The 24,155-nt window shown below is 36.3% G+C and overlaps 2 protein-coding genes across 6 annotated transcripts in view; one reads left to right on the top strand and one right to left on the bottom strand.

Annotated features, from left to right (window-relative positions):
• Nucleotides 1–15,713, bottom strand: part of LOC123459474 (vegetative cell wall protein gp1-like) — a 29,712-nt gene extending 13,999 nt beyond the window's left edge. Inside the window, exon 1 of the mRNA XM_045146097.1 lies at nucleotides 15,626–15,713. Within this exon, the coding sequence (XP_045002032.1) occupies nucleotides 15,626–15,713 (88 nt within the window). The remainder of the gene's footprint in view (nucleotides 1–15,625) is intronic.
• Mef2a (myocyte enhancer factor 2A) overlaps nucleotides 1–24,155 on the top strand; it is a 123,313-nt gene that overhangs the window by 13,963 nt on the left and 85,195 nt on the right. For 4 of the 5 annotated variants that reach the window (XM_045144970.1, XM_045144967.1, XM_045144969.1 and 1 more), the window contains exon 2: nucleotides 14,516–14,597. The exons of the other annotated variant lie outside the window; for it this stretch is intronic. The gene's annotated coding sequence lies outside the window, so the exon portion shown is untranslated. The remainder of the gene's footprint in view (nucleotides 1–14,515; nucleotides 14,598–24,155) is intronic. 5 annotated transcript variants of the gene reach the window in all.

The following is a 24,155-nucleotide window of genomic DNA, read 5'->3' as shown; positions in this document are numbered from 1 at the left end:
ATAAAAACCATAATGTATATCCATTTTTATATCACTTGAGCTTGATTTCCTAAATAATACTTAGGACTATCTTTTACAAGGCACAGTGCTAGACTCATTTTTTTTAATTAAAAAAACTTTTTTTTGAGGTAAGCCCAGCTGAGTGGCCTTCTTTTTTCAATGTGAGCGAGCAAGAGTGTGAGTGCACGAGAGAGACTTGGAGCGCCAGGACCTTTAGCCACTGTAATCAAACTCCAGATGCGTGCACCACCTAGTTCGCATGTGCAACCTTGTGCACTTGTATCACCTTGTCTCTGGTGTACTTGGGCACTGAAGAGTCGAACATGAGTCCTTAGGCTTCACAGAAAAGTATCTTGCTAAGCCATCTCTTCAGCTCTAGACTCATTTTTAATTTGGTTGGAGTGAATTGATGGAAATATGTCATTTAAGTAGAAGTGTACAGTAAAAGATGTCTATTTCACATTTTTCCCTCTATTCTACTTTCTCATGATCCCTTTTCACAGACAGCATACCGTATTGTTCAGAAAAAACTGATTCCTTCCAAAGAGTTTTCCTCTTTTGAAATATTAGCGTTTGGTTCTCCCTCTTTTTTTTTTCCATATTAAATTTAAGTAATCTCCCATTTCCAGATTGTGCACAATTTTGTTCTGCCCATCTGTTCATCCTCTACAGTCTTGCTTTTTATTCATACCCATTTTTTATCTTTCCTTTGTATTTCCTTAAATGCTGCATCTATGAAACTATACTAAGTTAGTGCATACTTGTGGATTAGTATCTGTTTGTAAGTATGTCTTCTAAAGACCTTGGAAATATTTTTATTTAACTCTATTATCAAATAATTATTCTAAATACTTTCAAAATTTACAATTTGGTTTTTGCTGTAATATTTTATTTCTGACTTTCTGAATAAAGTGATGACTTTTTGTATGTATGTAGTTAAGAAGTTAACATCTAGTGGCATTTGCCATCTGCTCTATTTGCACATTTTATGGGTTCTTTATGAGTATGTCTGTCCTCCCATAGTTAATTAAAATGATAATGTTGATCAAAAGTAGCCACAGTGATTAGCTGGCATGCAGTCTTTACTTACAGTATTCCAGTCATACAACACTAAGCATATCACATGCTTACCTAATTCATAGAAGTAAAATTATGACATATAGAAACTATTACACTGCTGCTTTGCACTTGGAGAAACAGACTCAAAGTGACATACTAACTTGGTCTTTGTAAAATTTAAAAAAAGATTTATCCAGCTGGGGAGATGGCTCAGCAGTTACAGGTGCTTGCTTGCAAAGCCTTCTGGTCCAGGTTCAGTTCCCCAGCACCTCTAGAGTACTGGGATGAAAAGTGTGAACCACCATGTTTGGTTTGGTGTATGTGCTGTTTTTTACACTATTTGACAAATCTTTGCCTTTTGTGAGTTAAGGAATTTTTGTTCTGTGTTTACTTTGGAAGATTTATAGTTTAATTTTATCTATAGGTCTAGGATTCATTTTGAGTTAATGTTTGTAAGGATATGAGGTAATTAATGTCAGTTTGTCCAAGTGTTATTCATTTGTAAGGCTTTCTTCTCTCCACTGAGTTACCTTGTCACCTTGGAAGATGCTATGTGTGTGGAGTTAATATAAGAATAGTATTAAAATCAGGTAGAGTAAATCCTGTAGTCTGTTTTTATTCTTAAAATTGTTTTGATAGTTGTGTGACTTTTCTTGTCACTGTGACCAGATAAATAAAAAAGCAACTTAGGGAAGGAAGGATATATTTTGGCTCCTGGTTTGAAGTTCATGGTTAACAAGGGTATGGAAGTCTTGGCAGCAGAGTGACTTTTGGTTGTGGTGGCAGGAACAGGAGGCTGTTTGATCTTACTTCTGGGGAGATCGGGAAGAAGAGATAGGGAAAGAAGCAGGGCTGGGCTATAAAATCTCAAGCCCTCCCTCTCCCAATCCACTTTATCCAGCTGGAACCCATTTCTCAAAAGTTGTATAACCTCCAAAACCAGCACCAGTAGCTTGGGGGTTGTTTACACCCAAACCATAATAGCTGTATTAATCAGTTTTAAATATCAATTTCAGTTTTTACAAAAATGATTGCTGGGATTTTGATTGGGACTGTTGAATCTGTAGGTAATTTAGAAAGAATCAGTGTTAACAATATTTAGGTATGAGGATTGATGAACATGACATTCTTCCTTTATATATTCTTTAGTTTCTCTTAGCAGCTTTTCTTAGTATTCAGGATGTTGTCTTGTTCAAATATTTTTTAAATATTTTATTTATTTAATTATGGGAGGGAGAGATGGAAGGAATGGGCACATCAGGCCCTCTAGCCACTGCAAATGAACTCTAGGTGCATACACCACTTTGTGCATCTTGTTTTACATGGTACTGGGGAATTGAACCTGGGTCCTTTGGCTTTGCAGGCAAGGGCCTTAACCATTAAGCTATTTCTCCAGCCCATTGTGCATATATTTTTAATTTATATATTTCATTGCTAGCATACAGAAATACAATTACTTTTGCACCCTACACCCTTACAAGACTCAATTTTTAGTTTTAGTTACTTTATCGTAATGTTTCATGATTTGTGATGTATATATACATATATAGAGAGAGAGAGAGTGAGTTTTTCCTTTGCAATTTGGATGTTTTTTCCATTGTCTCTCTTGCATTATTGTGTTGGTTAGGACCGTCAGCAAAATGGTTAGTAGATGATGAGAGTGAGCATCATTGCTTTCTTTTAAATCACATCTTCAAGGGGAAAATTGGTATTTTTATCATCAGGTGAGAGTTAGTTTTAGGCTTTCTCTAAATGCCCTTTCTGGATTGAAGTTCCCCTTTAGACCTAGTTGGCTGAGGGTTCCTTTCTCCATTTCATGAATGGGTATTTGGTTGTGAATGGATGACATTCTCTTCATTCATTAAAATAAGCAAATGGGATTTTTCTAGTATGTTAATGTAGTCAACTACATTCATTTATTCTTTTGAATACTAAACCAATCTTGTTTTGAGACAAACCTTACTTGTACTATATTACCTTTTTGTTTATTGATGTTTATTGATGGACTTGATCTGATATTTTGTAAAGAACCTTTGCTTCCTTTTTACATATCAGTAATATTAGTGTGTAGTTTCTTTTTCTTCAGTCGATACCTGGGTTACTTATGGCTGGTCTCCCTTAATTTTTCAAAAAGTGCTTCCTCTGGTTTTCAAAAAGAGATTGTGGAAGAAGATGCTAATTCTTTAGATGTTTGAAGAATTCACCGGACTCATGTGGTCTGGAATTCTCTTTGTAGGGAAAGCCTTTTGGTTGTGCGTTTAGTTTATTAGATTTGGGATATAATCTTCATGTTTCAGGAGATTTTTGTCTACTTCATTAAGTTGTCATACTTATTGGCACAGAAATGTCCTTAGTATACTTTTAATGTTTAAAGAATTTGTAGTGATGTCTTTTTTTAGAAAAATTTCTGATATTAGATTGAGATAGTTCTTTTCAGAGAGCCAACCTTTGAGTTCATTGATTTTTATCTATTACATGATTCTCAAGTACTTGACCAATTTGTAACTATTACTATTTCCTTAGCTCTGCTTTTAGCTTAAGTGTTCTAGTTTTTTTCCCTAGCTTAAGGTGCAAATATAAAATATTAATGTTAAAACTTTGTTCTTCTCAAACATTAGCACTTAGAAGTTGTAAGTTTCCAGGTATATTAGTTTTACTTTTTATAATCTGATAACTTTATCATTTAGTTCAGTATATTTGAATTTTTCTTATGATCTCAGTGATTCATATATAGAATGTATCAACTCTTATTTGGAATTCTTCACAGTAACTTATTATTTTAATTCTTTTGTGGTGAGAAAACATTTTCTATGTGATTTCAGTTCTTAAAAATATGTATTTTAGGGCTGGAGAGATGGCTTAGCGGTTAAGCGCTTGCCTGTGAAGCCTAAGGACCCCGGTTCGAGGCTCGGTTCCCCAGGTCCCACGTTAGCCAGATGCACAAGGGGGCGCACGCGTCTGGAGTTCGTTTGCAGAGGCTGTAAGCCCTGGCGCGCCCATTCGCTCTCTCCCTCTATCTGTCTTTCTCTCTGTGTCTGTCGCTCTCAAATAAATAAATAAAAAATGAACAAAAAAATAAAAAAAATATGTATTTTATTCTATAGCTTGGTGTGTGTACATATATGTGTATGTGTATATATATATATGTGTATAGTTGCTTTGTTTTGTTTTTCTGGGGTATGGTCTTGCTGTCTAGTCCAGGCTGACCTGGAATTCAGTGATTCACCTACCTCTGTCTTCTTAGTGCTGGGATTAAAGACATGTACCACATGCCTGGCTAGCCTGGCATATTTTTATTTGTTAACTGTACAAAGGAATAGATACACTTGAAAGTTTTTAATGTGATTTATTATAATGTTCAGCTAACCCACACTTGTTTATAATAATATTCAGGGATTAGATCTCTCTCCTGAGTTTTCTATCTACTAATTTACTAGTTAGTGTTAGGAGATTTTGAATCTCCAGTTATAATTGTGATGTATTTATTTCCCATTTAGTTCTAATAGTATTTGTGTGTATTTTGAAACTTTTATTGGCTATAGAAGCATTTCCAATTTTATGCTTTTTGAAATATTTTTTATATATTTGTGAACAGGGGTGGGGGAGAGAGAAAATATGAGGATATGGGGTTGCCTGAGCCTCTTGGTGCTGAAAATGAACTCTACAAGCATGCATTACTGTATATGCCTAGCTTTATGTGGGTACTGGGGAATTGAATCCCTGCTGGCAGGCTTTGCAAGCAGACACCCTTAATCACTGGAGCTATCTACCCAGCCCCATTGTGCTTATAATAAAATGACACTGTAAACATTAATGAGATGTCTTTTTGCTCCTGGTAGTAGTATATGTACTAGTTACTTTCTCATTTCTTTACCTAACCTGAAGCAGCTTATGGAATTAAATGGGTTTGATTCAGCTTCTGTATGGTGGGGAGGCATGGCAGGCCAAAGCACGAATCTCATGACCAGAGTCAGGAAACAGAAACGGAACAGGACATGTTGCTATAACATCTCAAGGCCCACTGCCATTGACACACTTCATCTAACAAGTCTCCTAAAAGACCCACAACCTTGCCAAAGAGCAAGTGTTCAAACACATGAGCCTGTGGGGTTATTACACAGTCATACGCCCAGCCTGTCTCCTAAAAATCTACTTTGATTTTTGTAAGGGTACTCTATTTTCTTGATATTTGTAGATACATCCTTTCATGTTTCATGCTCAACCTATTTATGATAATCCCTACTTACCTTTTGTTGTTGTTTCATTTTGTGGTGCTGGAGATAGAGACTATGGCCTTGTGTATGCTAGGTAGACACTTGATCAGCTGACGACCATTTCCAACTTTTAAGTGAGATGTTTAGACTATACATATATATTTTAAGTAATTATTGATGTAGTTGGATTCAAATCTCTGCCTTTGTTTTCTATTTGTCTCACATATTTTTCCTTAATTAAAAATGAGTTTTCTTCTTGTCCTTGATTTTATAATAAAGCACAAGTCTTTTACATCAGTTTTAAAATTTATCATAATGTCTTATTCTTACACAAACGCACACACACATCCACTTCACTTTTGAGATAAGATCACCCTCCCTATTGGTCCTAACTAGCCTGGAACTTCCTATGTAGACCAAGATGGCCTGGATCTTGCTTTGACCTCCTGACTGCTTCCCAAATTCTAGAATTATCCATGTACACCACTATGCTAGGTGTTTCACCTTCCCTTCTCTTCTTTATTTGTGAAAGATTTTTGTTTTCTGTAGATTTTAGCTTTTAGTTTTTTTCTCTCTCTAACACTTTTCTGGTGTTCTTCTTTTGTTTTAAACTTGTTTCTGTTGACAAGAAGCCTCTTGTGGTGGTCCTTAAAGAATTAGTGTGTTTTCCCAATAACTTTTTGCTGCTTTAAATTTTTTCTCTATATTTATGGATTATAACAGCTTGGCAATACATGTCTTCATGTAATTTTGTGCTAATCTACTTTATGATACTTTAATTTCTTTGTCTGTTTATTCAGTCTTTTTTCTATCTCCCCCCTTTTTTCTGGTGCTACAGTTAGACTCCCCTTTTTTTGGAGAGGTTTTTGAAGTAGGGTATCACTCTAGCCAAGACTGACCTTGCAGTCATGCTGTAATCCCAGGCTGGCCTTAAACTCTCAGCAGTCCTCCTACTTCTGCCTTCCTGAGTGCTGGGAATAAAGGCATGTGTCACCACACCCAGCTCAGTTAGGTCTTTTTTTTTTTTTTTAATGTTTTATTCCTTTATTTGAGAGAAACAGAGAATGGGCATGCTAGGACATCCAACCACTGCAAATGAACTCCAGATGCATACACCCCCTTGTGCATCTGGCTTATGTAGGTTCTGGAGAATCAAAATGGGGTCCTTTGGCCTTGCAGGCAAGTGCCTTAACCGCCAAACCTTCTCTCCAGCCCCAGTTATACCTTTTTTTTATATTGCCCTGGTATTTCACACTTCTTTGCTCTATTTTGTTCTTTTTGTATGTAACTTTTTCTGGCTTTCTATTTTTACGTCTTCAATTTAGTGATGCCCTCCATTGTTTAATTTGTTGTTAAGTCCATCTAGTCAATTTTGATTTTAATGACTGCATTTTTGATCTTTAGAAATTATTTTCAAAATCTTTTTTATTTTGGATTTTCAAAGTAGGGCCTCATTTTAGCCCAGGCTATGCTGGAATTCACTATGTAGTCTCAGGGTGGCCTCAAATTCATGGCGATCCTCCTACCTGTGCCTCCCGAGTGCTGGCATTAAGAGATTGCGCCACCACACCTGGCTTGCCTAAAATCTTACGGTGACTATTTTGTTATTTGTTTATAAAAGACATCAGTTTCTTTTGTTCTTAGTTTTCTTTTATCAGTTTTTAATCCCTGCATGCACACACATTTGCAAATAATGTGCTATAAGTGAAAAAGACAATCAAGTATAGTGGTTCATATTTGTAAATCCTATTACTTGGGGGCTGAAGTAGGCAAATCCTTGTCAGTTTAAGTCATCCTAGGCCAGAGTGAGACTTTGCCTAAACACACACACACACACACACACAAAATACCCCCCAAAGTAGAATATTTGTTTTTAAACTCACTGTTTTCTGAAATAATAGTGTCATGAACATTTTGTGTTGAATATATTAAATTCAGCTTCACATGCTGCCCTTTAGCTTTAAAATGTTACCTTAATAATTATAAATAGTATTTTAGACTCACTTTGTTTTTTTTTTTTTTTTTTTTTTGGTTGGGGGCAGTACTATTCCTGAAACCCCTCTGCAGGTTTCAGAAGTAATTTATCTTTTAGGCTCCATCTTCTTTGCCAGTCTGTACTACAGAACTGCTGTGTCAGCATCCCTGAATTTTGATTTCTGTTTCTTCTACCCAGTGAGTTCTCCATACTCAGCCTGGCTTCTGTTCTCTGCACTGCCGTTGAATTGTGCATCAAACCATTTTGTGGATAACATTTTCTCTTTTCTCAGGTGTTATAGTGTTAAGATGCTTGAACTTAGAGTTTTTTATACTTGATCATTTTTCTAATTGAGCTCAGTGTGAGAATATGTCTGGTATCAGTTATTGGTAGCTATATACCTGGTAGCAACAATCATTTTAAGGCATGTGTAGTTTGGAGGCCCATATAAGCTGATCCTCAATTGAATTAAAAATATTAGTGCAGGGTCTAGGGATATGGCTCAGTTAGTAAGATGCTTGCCACTCAAGCTTGAATACTTGAATTTGGATCCCCTGCACCCACATAAAAGCTGTGTGCTGTGGCAAATGCCTGTAATCTCAGTATTGGGGAGACAGAACTAGGGTATCCCTGGAACTTCCTTTCTAGCTAGTCTCAACAAATTGGCAGGCTCCACGTTCATTGAGAGACACTGTCTCAAAAAAAAAAAAAAAAATGAGGCACCAAGTGATTGAAGAAGGCTCCCAACTTCAACCTCTGACCTCCACATGCATGCATATGCACATTCAAGAATATACACGTGTATGCGCACATATGCACACATGTACCACTTACACATAAAATTCCATTGCAGCTAAACCTATTATAAATTGAAGCTACAATTGAGTAAATGTGTGCCTTTTATATATGTATAATTACATGCAGTGATAGTTCTTTGTGTGTCTTTTTACTTATTTGGGGCAGCTTAATTTTGTTCTAATTTGGAATGACTTTAAAGCTGTTTGTTTTCATATAAAAACCTGTTTCTTTGATACCACACTATGTCCAGGACAAGTTCTCTAATAACATTTTGGTAATTTCCAAATGTCAAACCATCTTGACCTTTGAAGCACTTTGGTTAAAATGGTTATTTTTTAAAACCAATTTTAGTTGACATGTACTATAAAGCATGAATCTCAATATTTAGGTTGAAATGGTAGTGCCTTCAAGTCTATTTCTCTCTCTCTCTCTGTTTCTCTCTTTCTCCTGGTCTTTGTTGCTAGGACAGAACTTGAAAATTCATGATTGCCTACTGAGTTGCTAGGGTTGGCCTTGAAGTGCATTGCGTAGTCCAGGCAGGCAAGTGTTGGACTCGTGATCCTCCTGGTTCAGTCTATGAGTTAATGGGATTATAGGTTCATGCCAACAGCCCCAGTTTAATTTCTTTCTGTGTGCCTTGAAAAAACTCATCTCTCTCTCCCTGCGTGTGTGTGTGTGTGTGTGTGTGTGTGTGTGTGTGTGTGTATGTGTGTGTGTGTGTGTGTGTGTACATACATATGTACCTTTGCCCTTCAATCGCTGGGAGTGTGGAGGTTGGAGCCCAACTTCAGAGTATTTACCTTCTCCTTCTACCTTCTTTTGAGATAGCATCTCTCATTGTTTTATTTACTGCTGGTGAGCTTCTGTATTCTCCTGACTCTGCCTCCCATTACTTTAGGTGCCTTGGGATTATAGACACATGCATCAGTTTGCATCATACTTTACACGGGTGCTGAGGCATGTTGGATTCAAATTGGCAGGCTTAACAAACACCTTTAATCACTAAGCCATCTTTCCAGCCTCCAAAGTACCTTCTATTAAAAATGAATTTTAAGTGACTTACTGGTTGAGATAGGAAACAATACAAATTATGTTTTTTCCTTCTCTCACACATACCTGTCACCACTTGCCACACAATACCCGTGGTCACCAAAACCCTATGCAGTTTCTCTGTTGGAAAATAGCTGGAAGTCCTTTCTAAATTGTCTGATACTTTACATTCCACAGGCTACAGGCTCAGTCCCAGAAGACTGCCACATTTAAGATGGTAACTCCAAGTTCCAGGTGTGGTCATACTCCTGGACAATTGCTAGAACTCAGAGGTTACCAAAACACCCTCCACAGGTTTGATTAATTTGCTAGAGCAGCTTATAGAACTCAAGGAAATATTTTCCTTATATTCACATATGGTGTAGGTTGAGTATTCTTTATTTGAAAAGCTTGAAACCGGAAGTATTTTCAGATTTTTAATTTTTCCAAATTTTAGACTATTTGAACAATAATCAAGTAGTTATCTTAGAGATAAGACCCTATTCTAAATACAGAATTAATTTATATTTCATATACACCTTATATACTTAGCTTGAAGGTAATTTTACACAATATCTTGAGTGTTCCTTTGTTTTTAACTTCAACTTGTCACATGAGGACCAGGTGTGAAATTTTTTACTTTTGGGGTCATGTTGGTGCCTAAAGTGTTTCTGATTTTGAATCTTTGAAGTAGGAGTTTCAGCCTGTAAAGGATGTTATAAAGGGTACTTCAGGGAATTTAGAATTCAGTCACAGGTAACAGATAAATGAAGGTCTGTAGGTAGGGATGCAGACGTTTCTCTGGTTATGCTATCCTCCAGGCACCTATCCAGCAGCCCGTCTTTTGTGTCTTTGGAGAAGCTTCATTTCTTACTCAAGATTGATGACATCTTTGGCCATTGGAGACCAAAGCAACTTCTAGCCTTTCTCTCCATGTCAGAGATTGGTAAGATAGGAGGAAATCAAATTAAAGTATATTTGTCATGATTCTTCTAATCATTACTTGATTTATCTTTCTTGGGACCAGTAACATCCTGAAGTTATCTTGGAGCCTGGTGATAAACCAGTCATCTCATTAGCATACAAAAGACACTATTATTCCAATAAGTGAAATTTTACAGGCTGAGGACCAGGAGCAAGGAACAGATTTATTTATTTATTACATTTACAAAAATTTTATTTATTAGAAACAGAGGAGTGAGAGACAATGGGTCCTTCAGGGCATACATTTATTTCTTTTTTTTTTTTTTTAATTTTTATTTATTTATTTATTTATTTGAGAGCGACAGACACAGAGAGAAAGACAGATAGAGGGAGAGAGAGAATGGGCGTGCCAGGGCTTCCAGCCTCTGCAAACGAACTCCAGACGCGTGCACCCCCTTGTGCATCTGGCTAACGTGGGACCTGGGGAACCGAGCCTCGAGCTGGGGTCCTTAGGCTTCACAGGCAAGCGCTTAACCGCTAAGCCATCTCTCCAGCCCACATTTATTTCTTAATATATCACAGTGTCATATCTACTCATGTGATTACTGTGATATTGTCCTTTTTTTTGTTTGTTTTATTTTTTTGAGGTAGGGTCTCACTGTAGCCCAGGCTGACCTGGAGTTCACTATAGAGTCTCAGGGTGGCCTCAAACTCATGGTGATCCTCCTACCTTTGCCTTTAATAGTGCGTGTGCAGTGACCATAGGTCAAACTCAGATCTCAGTTGCTCTCTACCTTATTATTTATTTATTTTTTTTTTTGAGACAAGGTTCACTGTTTTTGGAGCTCATTGATTAGGCTAGATTGCCTGGCCCACATGTCCCAGGGATCCTCCTGTCCATGCCTCCCTACAGCTGGGATTGTTGGCATAGATCTCCCTCACTTGGTTTCCCCAGCCCCTTATCTTGTATAATTTTTAAGCCTGGTAATTTCCAGATAGAAATTTAAATGTATATTTTTACCAATATTGAAATTATCAGTGTAAATATTTTTTGTTTATAGTATGTACCTTTATTTGTTATCTATAAAAATTGCAATGTGTGTGTTTGGAACTGCTCAAATGTGTTGGTCCTATGAGACAGATTTGCTTTTCTTTCTTTTGAACTTATTGATATAGTAGGTAACCATTTTTTTTCACTTGTTCATTCAACAAAAGTATTGACCAGATCTTTAGGCATAGCAGTTAACAGCAATACTAAACTTGGCTTCACCACTTTACTAGTTATATTACTTTAGAAGTTGCATTTTTATTATTTCATTTCATCTTGAAGATAAAATGGGATCATAATGACTTCATGCCTGGCTCTTCTTAATGACTTTTTGGGCCTTTTATTGGTTAATAGTGTTTTATCATAGTACTTTAATTTTTAAAAAACTTTTTATTGACAGCCTTCATACACAATACATACTGTACCATGATCACAGTCTCCCTTCACCACCCTGCTTTGTCCTTCCCTAGCCCCTTTCTGCTGAACCCTTCTAATCATAGCATTTTAAATATTACTTACAGTTGCAGTTATTTTTACATTAGACCTTCTCTGAATAGCTTTTCTATAATTTTAATTCCCTCCCTCTGACAGTACTTACCCTGCTTTATTATTAAGTTTTGTTACTAATTTTCCATTAGCCTGCCATGTGTGTTATATATTTATTCCTTATTCATTCTTCCCTGTTAGGATGTAAACTCTGAGGTTAGAAGTAAAAGTCGGGATTTATCCTTAACCCTTAGAAAAGTATTCTGAATGAATTTATTATTAAATTGTATACCAGATACGGGTTTAGGTATTGAAGATACAAAAATGAGCAATGTGCAAAATTTATTTTTTTAATGAAAGCATATATTGTATAATATAAGAGATTCATACTTGCATGCTTACATTAATTTTGCTCATTGGAAATGATGATAATGGTAAAGGTTACTTTGAGATCGCCTTATAGAACATTTCATCTTATAAGGGACAAAATGGAAGGACATTTCCTGGCAAAGATAAATAGGTAAAGTTATAGAGCTTTATAGTTTGGGCAATGGATTTGTAGTCCAAATTAGGGACAATCTAGATTAATGGATAGTAGTGGTACATAGGGGTAGCAGTTAGAGAAATGGGGTTCTTACTGTTGGTTAGACAGAAGAAGTGAGTTTTAGAGGTCAGTTACATGAACTTTCTTACTGGCTGCAGCACTAAATTTTAATTTTAATGTTAGATTTTGAAAGCATGTTTCATTATCGATTATAAAAAAGCTATAAAAACTTAATTTTAGGGCTGGAGAGATGGCTGAGCGGTTAAGTGCTTGTCTGTGAAGCCTAAGGACCCCGGTTCGAGGCTCGGTTCCCCAGGTCCCACGTTAGCCAGATGCACAAGGGGGCGCACGCGTCTGGAGTTCGTTTGCAGAGGCTAGAAGCCCTGGCTCGCCCATTCTCTCTCTCTCCCTCTATCTGTCTTTCTCTCTGTGTCTGTCGCTCTCAAATAAATAAAAAAAAAATAAATAAAAAAAAACAAAAAAAACAATTTTAAAGCTTCTCTGTAGAAACTGAAAACTAAAACATAAATAATAAGTTTATTTATAAAATTGAAGAACAATTTTTATAGAAGCATTTATACCATGATGGTTTATTAATATTACATTTTCATTTAATTAGTTATTTATCATGGAAGAAATTGCTAAACTTTAATCTTCCATGCAACACACAAAGATAACAATAAAGTTAATACTAAGATTACTAGTTTTAGTTAGAAGAAAAACCCATGAGAAATGCTATCACTTTGAATTGCTATATTTTAGAAATTGGTAATACAGCTAAATTTGAGGAAGCTTTTTATTTTCTATATTTTAGTACAACAAGTACAGATAGGTCAAGATTAAAAGTTGAAAATAGCTTTTTAGAGTAAGCTCCTTAAATTTTTAGTTTTTTAATTTTTATTGAGAGAGAGAGAGTGAAAGAGGTATATAGAGACAATGGGAATGGGTGTGCCAGGGCCTTCAGCCACTGCAAACGAACTCTAGATTTGTGCACCACTTTGTGCATCTGGCTTATGTGGGTCCTGGGGAATCAAACCTGGGCTTTTTGGCTTTGTAGGCAAGTGCCTTAACTATTAAGCCATCTCTCTAGCCCAAAGCAAGCTCCTTTTTACCCTTGCCAAAAAAGAGGCTTGTGTGTCTTTTACTGCTTTAGTTTTTAGTATTCAATCTGCTAATATAAAAACATTGTTTGGCAGTCTGTGTGTTTCACCCATGTAGAAGTTGTGTTTCTTTCCAAATAGAAACAAAATCACTGTGTCACAGCAATTAAAACTGCTGAACTAGCTTTTTTAAAAAATATATTTTTAGTTACTTATTTGCAAGCACAGAGAGAAAGAGGATGTACATGCCAAGGCCTTTAGCCACTGCAAATGAACTCCAGATGCATGTGCCACTTTGCCCATCTAGCTTTATGTGGGTACTGGGGAATCAAACTTGGGTACTTAGGTTTTGCAAGCAAGCATCTTAAACTCTCCAGCACCAGAATTGGCTTCTTAACAGTATTTCAGTGGAAAAATAATCCACTTTTGTTGGATAAGTAGATTTATTTGGGGATTGGGTGAATTACTTATGGATGTAATTCTACATTATTAGCTTTATAATATTAATTATTGTCAATTAAAATAAGAAGAGATGATTTAATCATCTTCTCTCTTCTACCCAAATGCTCTGATAATATAACCAGGCAAGAATGGAGAAGGGTGGTTCTTTATGCCCTTGATACATTGGGTAGTGTTACTTTATTGAGCTGAGTTATTTCCTATTTAATATTGTCATTTTCTGTTCATTTTTAGTCATTCACTTTAAAATATTTTATTAATCTGGGAGGGGGGGGGGAGAAGGAGAGAGAATGGATGTGCCAGGACCTTCAGCTGCTGCAGACAAACTCCAGAAGCATGCACTACATTCATTTGGTTTAAAAGATAGCTAGTGAAAAGTGCATTTAATACACATGTTGGAATATAGATATATTTTATGATGATACAAATCACTGACCCTAGTGAGTTTCCTTTTTTGAGTAAGACATTGCACCATTTCGAACTCTTTTAATCTAATTTACTTATGACTGGTAAGTTCAATACTCATAGTGCAGGTAAATTAAGCATGTTATATGATAATAGAGCATGAAAAAACTAGGGCTAAGGAATCCAGTTTTTGAATTGTGCAGTGCAAATTACTAAGCATTTGAACAACACTCCATGAAAAAATGGGTCAGTGACACTAGGGACATTTTATTGTCTTAACCTTTTATTATCTAAGTTAAATAGTTGACTTTTTACCAATTCAACTTTCTATCACTCAAAGCAGTTGTTCCTGGAACTATCTGCCGGGGATGGTGTTGAGTGTTAGAATTTTATCATAGTAAAATATTTGTTTAATTCAGTTAGAATCAAGAACATAACCCATCTCATTTTTTTTATTCTTTTCCTTTTTTTAAGGAATTGCATCTTGTGAAAAAGGAACAAAGATTTTCTGCTAGGATCATATGTAAGGGTACATTTTGCTGATACTTCATTTCTAGTAAGACATTTTTCCTTTTTCTATGTTATGAAATAAGTAAACATAATGGAAATGTTTTGTAAAAATCAAACTATTTTGTGATGTTGGATGGCAGTAGTTTTAGAGTTGTCTTGGTGATTAGTGTGAATCTATTGAGGAAATTTGTCAAATCCCAGTGGAATGCAAAGCACTGAATGTACAAGGTCAGTTTCTCTTTTATTTTATCTGTCCCTGCTAATATAACTTTTTCTACCTTCTGCACTTCCATATGAATATAGAATGGGTTAATTGATATGCTAACCTTCATTTGAAAAAGGAAAAAGAGTCTTAACTAGGACATCCCTGTTTACTGTGATTATAAATAGGCTGGGAAGAAAAGATTATCAAGTGAAAAATCAAAAGGACTTCATATAAAATTTTGGGGTTCAGGAGGGTTCCCTAAGACCTGTAAACCCCAACTTTTGGGTCTTTGTCCTATTTCAACAAAGAATTGATAAGATGAACTCCAAGAAGGATAAATTTTTGATTTAAGTTTATATGGGGAGAAATCATTAATTAGAAAGTTTATTGTAGGGGGAATTAAGATCCAGGGAGATGGCTAGCTGACAGACTCAAGCTAAAGGAGAATTCTTTTCCTTGCTGGCTGTAAAGGAAAAGGGGGAGACAAGGGATACCCACACACAAGGAAGGCAAAGCAGAAGAACCAAAAGATCCCCTTCAAATAAAAGACCAGAGAGGATTAAGCAATAGTGAAGTATTCAGAGATCAAAGAAAAATCATACATATAATCAAAGTGAGAATGTACCAAAAGCATAACATAGACATCAAGCAGAAAAATACCCAGGTCAAGAGACATGTACCCAACTTCCCAGCCAGGCTGGGAAGGAAAGAGAGACTGGGAGAGTGAGAGAGAGAATTGTTCAGGGTAGGTCATAGGGAAGAGAGAGGTGGGGCGTGTAAGTAAGGATCAGACATCCAATTAGTGTGAGCCTTGTCCTTCAAGTATGTGAAGAGAGACCTAATTGGTTGGTGGACTCAAGTAGACTGACCAGGGCCAAGGCCTGATTGGTTCATGGACTCAGGGTGCTGATCCAAAGAGGCAGGAAGATCCTGTTGGCAAGTGTAGCTGGCAGCCATCTTGGATGAGAAGGACAGAATGGCATCTCCTTGTTCTCTTTTTGGACTTCTGTCCCTAACTGCCTGAAAAAAGCTGCCTTACTCCTGTTTTTCCTTCAGACTCAAGAGGTGTTGGGAGTGAAGAATTTTTTTCCTCTCTTTTAAACAAACACCAGATGCATATGCCATCCTGTGTATCTGGTTTACTTATACTTATAGAAGACTCCGATGTGTGGAGAGTTTTTTGGAGGGGGTATTGTTCCTTACTTTCAGGTCATGATAATGCAGGTCTTGTGTAATGATTTGAAAATATTTCTTTTTCTGCAAATGTTTGTGAATAATTCTATTTTTTTTTATTTTTTTTTTAATTTATTTGTTTGGGAGCGACAGACACAGAGAGAAAGACAGATAGAGGGAGAGAGAGAGAATGGGCGCGTCAGGGCTTCCAGCCTCTGTAAACGAACTCCAGATGCGTGCGCCCCCTTGTGCATCTGGCTAACGTGGGACCTGGGGAACCGAGCCTCGAACCGGGGTCCTTAGGCTTCATAGGCAAGTGCTTAACCGCTAAGCCATCTCTCCAGCCCAATTCTATTTTTTAAAGGAAAATAAGTGTTTATTAAGAAAAAGTTTTATTTATTTATTTATATCTTTTTTGAGGGGAGTGTTGTACAAAGCCATTTGCTGGACAAGTACTCTATGACTGAGCCATTTCTTCAGTCCACGAAGCACAGGAATTGAGAGAGACTGTGCATGAGCACACATTTAGTCTTGAATTTTTCTTTGCATACTTTTCTTTGCATTACATGATTGTTTACAAGGAATTCAAAGATTCAAAATATCCATTGTGGGGTTTTTGTTTTCCTTTGGCCAAATTACTTTAATTGTCTAGATTATTGTTTAGATATATCTTACAAGATTCTAATTTAATTCTGTTTTGGTCTAAAAATATACATTGTATTCTTTTCAACTTGTTGAGATTTATTAGAAGACACAGAATATGGTTTGTGTTCATACTAAGAAGGATATGTTGTGTGGAGATTTCTAAAAAAAAATTAATTAGGTCAGATCACTTGAGTGTTCTTTTATACCTATGCATACATTCTGATATTCTGGCTTCATCAATTGTTAAGAATTATTATCAACTTTAACTGTAAATATGTTTCTCTTCCACTTTTTACTTCATATGTTTTGAAGCTCTGTTATTAGGTGCATATGCATATTTAATTTTTTATGCCTTTATTATAAAATACCCTTATATCTGTAACATGTTGTAAGATAGTTTCTAAGATAATCTATAAAGCTCATAACAGAAAGTCTGTTATTTTTGTACAGAAGTTTTCTGTTTTTTTCTCTTTTTTCTGCTCTTAAGACTTTTTAAGTATGATGTGCTGACAAACTGTAATGCCAATGTTGAGGAGGTTGAGGTAGGAAGATTGTTATGAGTTCATGGCCAGTTTGTAGTAAGTAAATACTTCCAGATGGCCCTGGACTATAGGATAAGTACTTTTCCTCAAGAAGATAAACTAAGACAGAGTTTTAGTAATTTGTTTATGATGTATCTGATATTGTTTCCTTTGGGATAATCTTGCTTAAAAATTTTTTAAAACTTAAATTTACAAATATTTTGACCAGTATTTCTTTTTTAAAAATATTTCAATTGTTTATTAGAGAGAGAGAAAGAGAGAGTGAGGAGCAGATGGTAAGATTGGGTGCACCAGGACTCTAGCCACTGCAAACTCACTCCAGGCTCAAGAGCCACCTTGTACATCTGGTCTTACGTGGGTACTAGGTAATCAAACCTGGGCCCTTTGGCTTTGCTGGCAAGCACCTTAACCACTAAGCAATCTTCCCAGTCCCCATTGATCAGTATTTCTTTTTTTTTTTTTTTAATTTTCTAAAATTGTTTATTTATTTATTTGAGAGCAACAGACAGAGAGAGAAAGAGGCAAACAGAGAGAGAGAGAGAGTGGGTGCGCCAGGGCCTCCAGCCACTGCAAACGAACTCCAGATGCGTTGCGCCCCCTTGTGCATCTGGCTAACGTGGGTCCTGGGTAGTTGAGCCTCGAACCGGGGTCCTTAGGCTTCACAGGCAAGCGCTTAACCGCTAAGCCATCTCTCCAGCCCTGATCAGTATTTCTTAAGCATCCCACTCTATTCTGTATCTTTTAATTTCCATTATAAATATGCACACACAACTCTTTGGTATTGATACTACTGCTTTGCTTCTCCTGTCTTATTTTTGGCTTTTTTAGTTTCATTTGGATGAGGAATTCATGATTTGAAGATCACTGTCTTTATTATGTATAATCTGTTATTAAATCCCATTTTGTTTATTTTGATTTATTTATTTGAAAAAGAGATAGAACAAGCGAGCATGCACTCCAGGATCCTTCAGCTGCTGCAAACAAACTCCAGATGCATCCACCACCTTGTGCATCTGGCTCATGTGGGTTCTGGGGAATCAAACATGGATCTTTTGGCTTTGCAGGCACATACCTTAAACACTAAGCCATCTCTCCAGCCCTAAATTCCAGTTTGGATAGTGCTATTATTATTATTATTATTTTATTTATTTGCAAGCATTGAGAGTTAGAAAGACAGATGAGACAGTGTGCCAGGGCCTCTAGCCCCTGTAAACAAACTCCAGATGCGTGCACCTCTTTGTGCATCTGGCTGTATGTGGGTACTAGGGAATCAAACCTGGGTTGTTAGGCTTTGCAGGCAAGTGCCTTAACCTCTGAGCCATCTCTTTAGCTAGTTTTTTTTTTTAATTATTGTCTTTCATCTTTGGAACTTTTTTCATCCTCTCTTTCTTTACTCTTTTGGGTATAATACTTAATGGACACTTGTTAATCCTATTAAATGTAATTTCTGAGTCCTTATATTAATTGACTTTTTCCTTATTGTGGGCCACATTTCCCCCCTCCCATTTTTCCTTTTTTCACACATACATTTATTTATGTGAGTGTGAACATATTTGTGTGTATGGGTCCTGCACATGTGTGGAGGCCAGAGGCTTATTTTATGTGTCTTCTTGATTGTTCTCCATTTTACTGACTGAAGCAAGGTCTGTTACTTGAACCCGGAGATCACCCATTTGGTGAGTCTAGCTAACCAGCTTGCCCTAAGAGGATCCCTTATTTTCACCTCCCAAGTACTGGGATTGCAGGTGAGCTGCCACACTTACCCAGCATTTATGTGAGTGCTAGGGATCCAAACTTAGGTACTTATGCTTATGTGGCAAGTGCTTTATCCATGCAGCAACCTCACTGCCTCTTCTTGCTACTTTTCATTTCATGTAATTTTGTTTGGATGCTGGATTTTTTGATTTGACATGATTAGGTAAAGAACTCTTATGTCAGTTGAATCATGTTTTCAAGCATTCACAATAATTAAATTTATGAAATATTATAATATGATTAAGAAAAATGAAAAATAAACCTAGGAAATATCTATGTAGAAGCTTGCTTAATGACCAAAATCATATTTTTATGTGGAAAGAATTATTCATTAACTGATATTGAGAAAATTGATGATATGTGATGAAAAGAAATTGACTTATTTTCTATGCCAAATCAAGGATTGTAAAACTATATTGGACAACAAAACCATAAAACTGAAGACCATGTAGCTAATGTTTGGATAACAAAAGGCTTCAGTTTTCTTCTTTTTTCTCTTTCTTTTTTGGAGGTAATTGTGTTTGAACCTAGGGCTATACACATGCTAGGGAAATGGTTTATCATTGATATATAGCCTGGCCACTTTTATTTATTTTTATTTTTTATTTTTTTATTAATTAGTTTTGTATTCAGCAAATACAGTCAGCTTGGTACCATTATTAAGCTCATCCGTGACCTACCCCCTCCCCTTGACCCCTCCTTATTGAGGTATATGGGTCATGCATTGTGGAGTTAGCCCACAGTTATGGGTTAGATAAATGTCTCTGCATATCATGACCCAACATGAGGCTCTGGCGTTCTTTCCGCGTCCTCTTCTGCAAAATTTCCCTGAGCCATGTTGGGTTCATTTTTGGTCTGCTTCAGTGATGAGGTGTTGGGGGCCTCTGGGTCTCTAGCCCTCTGATTTGGTAGGAGTTGATTTTTCTTTGTGTTGATCTCCTTCCCCCTTGTGCTGGTATCCGGTTTACCAGAAAAACAGCACCCTTGCTTGTTTTGCCAATCTTTCTTAGTTTCAGCTGGGGGCCTGGCCACTTTTAGATTTCTTATTTTGAGACAGGGTCTTAGTAACATGCCCAGGCTACTCTCAAACTTACTAAATTCCTTGAACTTGTGATCTTGCTCCCTCAACCTCTCAAATAGTGGGGATTACAGGCTGTATGACCATATCCAGGTGTAGTCATAGATTTCTTAAAGTTAAAATTGTTCATGTAAAAAAAATTAAGGGCTGGAGAGATGGCTCAGTGGTTAAATTTGCTTGCTTGCAAAGCATGATGGCCTTGTGCACACAGGAAAAGCCAATTGCACAAAGTGGCACATGCATCTGGAGTTTGTTTCCAGGGGTAGAGGCCCTGGTGTGCCTATTCATGTTTTCTCTCTTTCTCTCTTTCCCCCTGCCCCTGTCATTCTCTCCTTGCAAATAAATAAAATATTAAAAAAAATAATAATGTTAACCAGTAAAGAGATCTTTTTCTACATTATTAATGATAGAGAGTTAAGCCATAGTTAGTGATGTTTTCCATACAAAAGATGTGTAACAAAAGACATGCTTGAGAAATTTTGTTATACTTCTAAAAATCATTGTGATAGACAATCGAGTGGGAGAAGGAAGGGGCTTGGAAAGCATTTCCTAAAAGGTATGTAAATAATTAAGCATAGGAACAGGTGCTTAACCTTAATAGCAATTTGAGACATTTCTTTAAATGCTGACTGTAGCTATCACTTTATATATATAGCAAACCTGTGTATATTTCAAATGTGTAATCAAACATTAAAAAAGCAATTCAGAATAAAATGAAATGTGTTATTTTCCATAAAACAGTAATAGCTGATGATAGCCTTAATTTAGAACTTGAATTTCTGTCTGGATTTAATGGTAAGCAGTAATAAAAAGATCCTTATTATTATATGAATTTGGATGATGAGTCTTTAAAAGAAAGAAACACTGATTGTGTTATATATTACAATAGGATAAGTTTGTTAGAATGTACACCTTTTTTCACATGTAGATGTAATGTGCATCCATTTTTGTATGTGTGTGAACAACATGTGTGTACAAGTGTGCATGACTGTGTATGTGCATGCATGTGTAAGCCAGAGGTAGATAAAGGCACCCTGCATCAATTACTTTCCACTTTATTTACTCAGGCATGGTTTCAGTTGAACCCAGAGCTTGCTTGACTGAGTTAGTCAAGCTAGACACTTAGCTCTAGGCATCCCATCTGTTTCTCAAATGCTGGGGTTACAGGTGGGCTGGCATACCTGCCCAGCATTTACATCGGTGCTGTGGATATGAACTCAAGTCCTCACACTTGTGCTGGAAGCACTTTATCCACTGTGCTATCCCCCCAGACCTATCATAACTTTTTTGTTTGTACATCGTATAAGAGGATTATGGCATTATTTTTTGTTGTTGTTAAGTGTAATTGCATTGTGTTATATAGAAATTGGGATTGAGATTATTTAATATTGTTTGATTCTGACCTTACTCAAGATTTTGACATAGTAGAAGACATTAGGATTTCTTACTTGTTTAGGTCATTTTTTTTAAACTTGCTTTAATAAAACTGAATCTATTGGGGGACATCCATTCAAACTACCACTCAAAGATCACTAAACTATATCCCCAGCCCATTCAGGTAATTATTTTACCCACTTATAGCCTAATGCCAGTGTTTTGAACATGTTTAAAGTAGGCTATGATAACTTGTATTTCACTTCTCAGAATTTAACCCTTTTTAAGTTGAGGAGCTTTTCTATGTAGAGGACCATGTCTAATTGTACTTAAATGCAGAAAATTCTTCTGACTGCTAACAGGGTATTTTAGAAATGGAACTCCAGCTGAGAGTGGTAGCCTATGCCTATAATCAATCCCAGCAGTGAGGTTAGCAAGAGGATAAGTTCCAGGTCAACCTGGGCTACATAAGCAGAACAGCTTAGCTCAAAAACTAAAGAAAAACAAAAGTAGAATGCCTATACACTAAAATCTCCAAAACATTATTAAGCATCATTGAAAGAATAAAAAGACCTAGGTAGATGCTTAATGTTAAAATTCTATCAAAGTGATCAACACATTCAGCACACTCCATATCAGAATTCCATCTGGCATTTTTTTCCTGCCACAACAACTCATAAGAATGTTTTCATAGTTATTTCATTAAATACTAGTAACAGCACGTCTTTGCTTACTTGTATAGGACACAAGGATATAGGCTGAATATGAATATGTTGGGATGAATTTATATGAAATCTCTTAAATCTTTATAAGTCTGTGAGCATTATCATTTCTTTTACTATTCCAGTGTTTTAAACAGTTGTCACTGGAAACTTAGAGAAATTGAATGATTTCCTCTAGGCTACACATGTATTGAAATGGTAGAGCTCAGGTTTAAGCTTAGGTTGAGTTTCCTGCAGAACCTGTCATGTTAACCACTGATACGTGGCTCATGTCTATGATAATTGAACCAACTACACAAAACAGAAAATTTTTAATAGGATTTCTTTTCAAGGTAGGGTCTTGTTCTAATCTAGGCTGATCTGGAATTCACTGTGTAGATTCAGGCTGTCCTCTAACTCACAGTGATACTGCTACTGCAGTCCTCCAAATGCTGCGATTAAAGTCATGTACCACCACACCCAGCTTTTATCAGATTTTTATGTATTTTAATGTATTTTTCATATGGCCAGAGAAGTATATAGTATCTACTTTATTGTAACAATGAAGAAATGGGCTGGATGATTAAATGACTTGGTTGAGATCACTAATACCTAATTAGTGGCAGAGCTAGGATTTAAAGTTATCTGTTGAGGGCTGGGGAGGTGGCTTAGCAGCTAAGGCGCATGCCTATGTAGCCAAAGGACCCAGGTTCAATTCTCCAGGTCCCACATAAGCCAAATGAACAAGATGGTTCATGTGTCTGGAGTTTATTTGCACTGGCTGGAGGCCCTGGTGTGCTCATTCTCTTTCTCTCTCTTTCCCTTTCTCTGTGTCTAATAAATAAATAAAAATTAAAAAAAACCTTAAAATCCAAGGGTAATCTACACTACTTAAAAATAAGAACTTTGTTGGCTTAATTTTTCCTTAGGGAAGATGATTAGGTTTAATTATTTCCTTATGCCAAACTGTAGCCTAGTTCTTAAAAATAAAATTGTAGATCTTAATATTTAAAATTACAGGTTGATCTTAAAGGGTAAACAGCTAAGAAAATTGAAGTACTTTAAAATAATATGTAGCCTTTATATATATTTAAAGACTTCTTTATAATGGGAAGGTATTTTCTAATGCATTCATGCCCATAATGTCTCTGGAGACTTTAAACAAGACTAAAAATTTTCATATCTTGTTTTTATTTATTTATTTTTAAAGTTTTAAAGTTTGTTTTAAATTTTTTATTTATTTGGGAGGGGGGAATGGGTGCTCCAGGGCCTCCAACCACTGCAAACGAACTCCAGACATATGCACCCTCTTGTGCATCTATCTATTTGGCTTATGTGGATCCTGGGAAGTTGAACCAGCGTCCTTTGACTTTGCAGACAGACGCCTTAACTGCTAAGCCATCTCTCCAGCCTTTGACTATTAAAAAAATTTTTTTTTTAAATAATCAACAGCAAATAGCATTTTGGTAAGGTTACATCTTGATTTTGTTCAATTCTAAAGTCTTGCAATATTTCTTTTCTAGTTTTTTGAAAAGTCCAATGGAAATTGAGTTGATGTATCTTTCTTTTATTTTTTTAATATATGTGTGCGTATATCTGTTTGTATGTTCATGTGTGACTGTACATGTGCAAGTGTATACGTGTGTACCCAGAGGCCAGACCTTGGGTGTTATCCTCAGGAGTGCTGTCTACCTCCTTTGAGACAGGGACTCTCACTGACCTAGAGCTTACCAGTTAGGCAAGAATGGCTACCCACCATGCCCTAGGGACTGTCTTCTCAGTGCTGAGAATACCTTAGTACACTTCATTGTCTGGTATTTTACATGTGTTCAGGAGATAAAACTCATGTCCTCATGCTTGTGATGGAAGACACTTTACCTACTGTGTAATCTCCGTAATATTAATGCATTCCAAATACTTTTGGAAGTTCAAGACAGTTATCTCAGTAGTGATTGTTCCTGCCTACTAAATACTAGTGAGAGGCAATTAAGTTTAGTATTAACAATCTAGCTGCTTTATTCAAGATATGGATATGAAATAAAAAATTTTTTGCAGATGCTTAATCTGAAAAACATAGTTTAAAAAAATCACCCATAACCTGTCTTCACTTTGATCTTGTCTGTACATGATG

This window comes from Jaculus jaculus, chromosome 3 (genome assembly GCF_020740685.1).
Source record: "Jaculus jaculus isolate mJacJac1 chromosome 3, mJacJac1.mat.Y.cur, whole genome shotgun sequence".
In the NCBI taxonomy this organism is placed as follows: domain Eukaryota; kingdom Metazoa; phylum Chordata; class Mammalia; order Rodentia; family Dipodidae; genus Jaculus; species Jaculus jaculus.
This window is presented reverse-complemented; position numbering and strand designations above follow the sequence as displayed.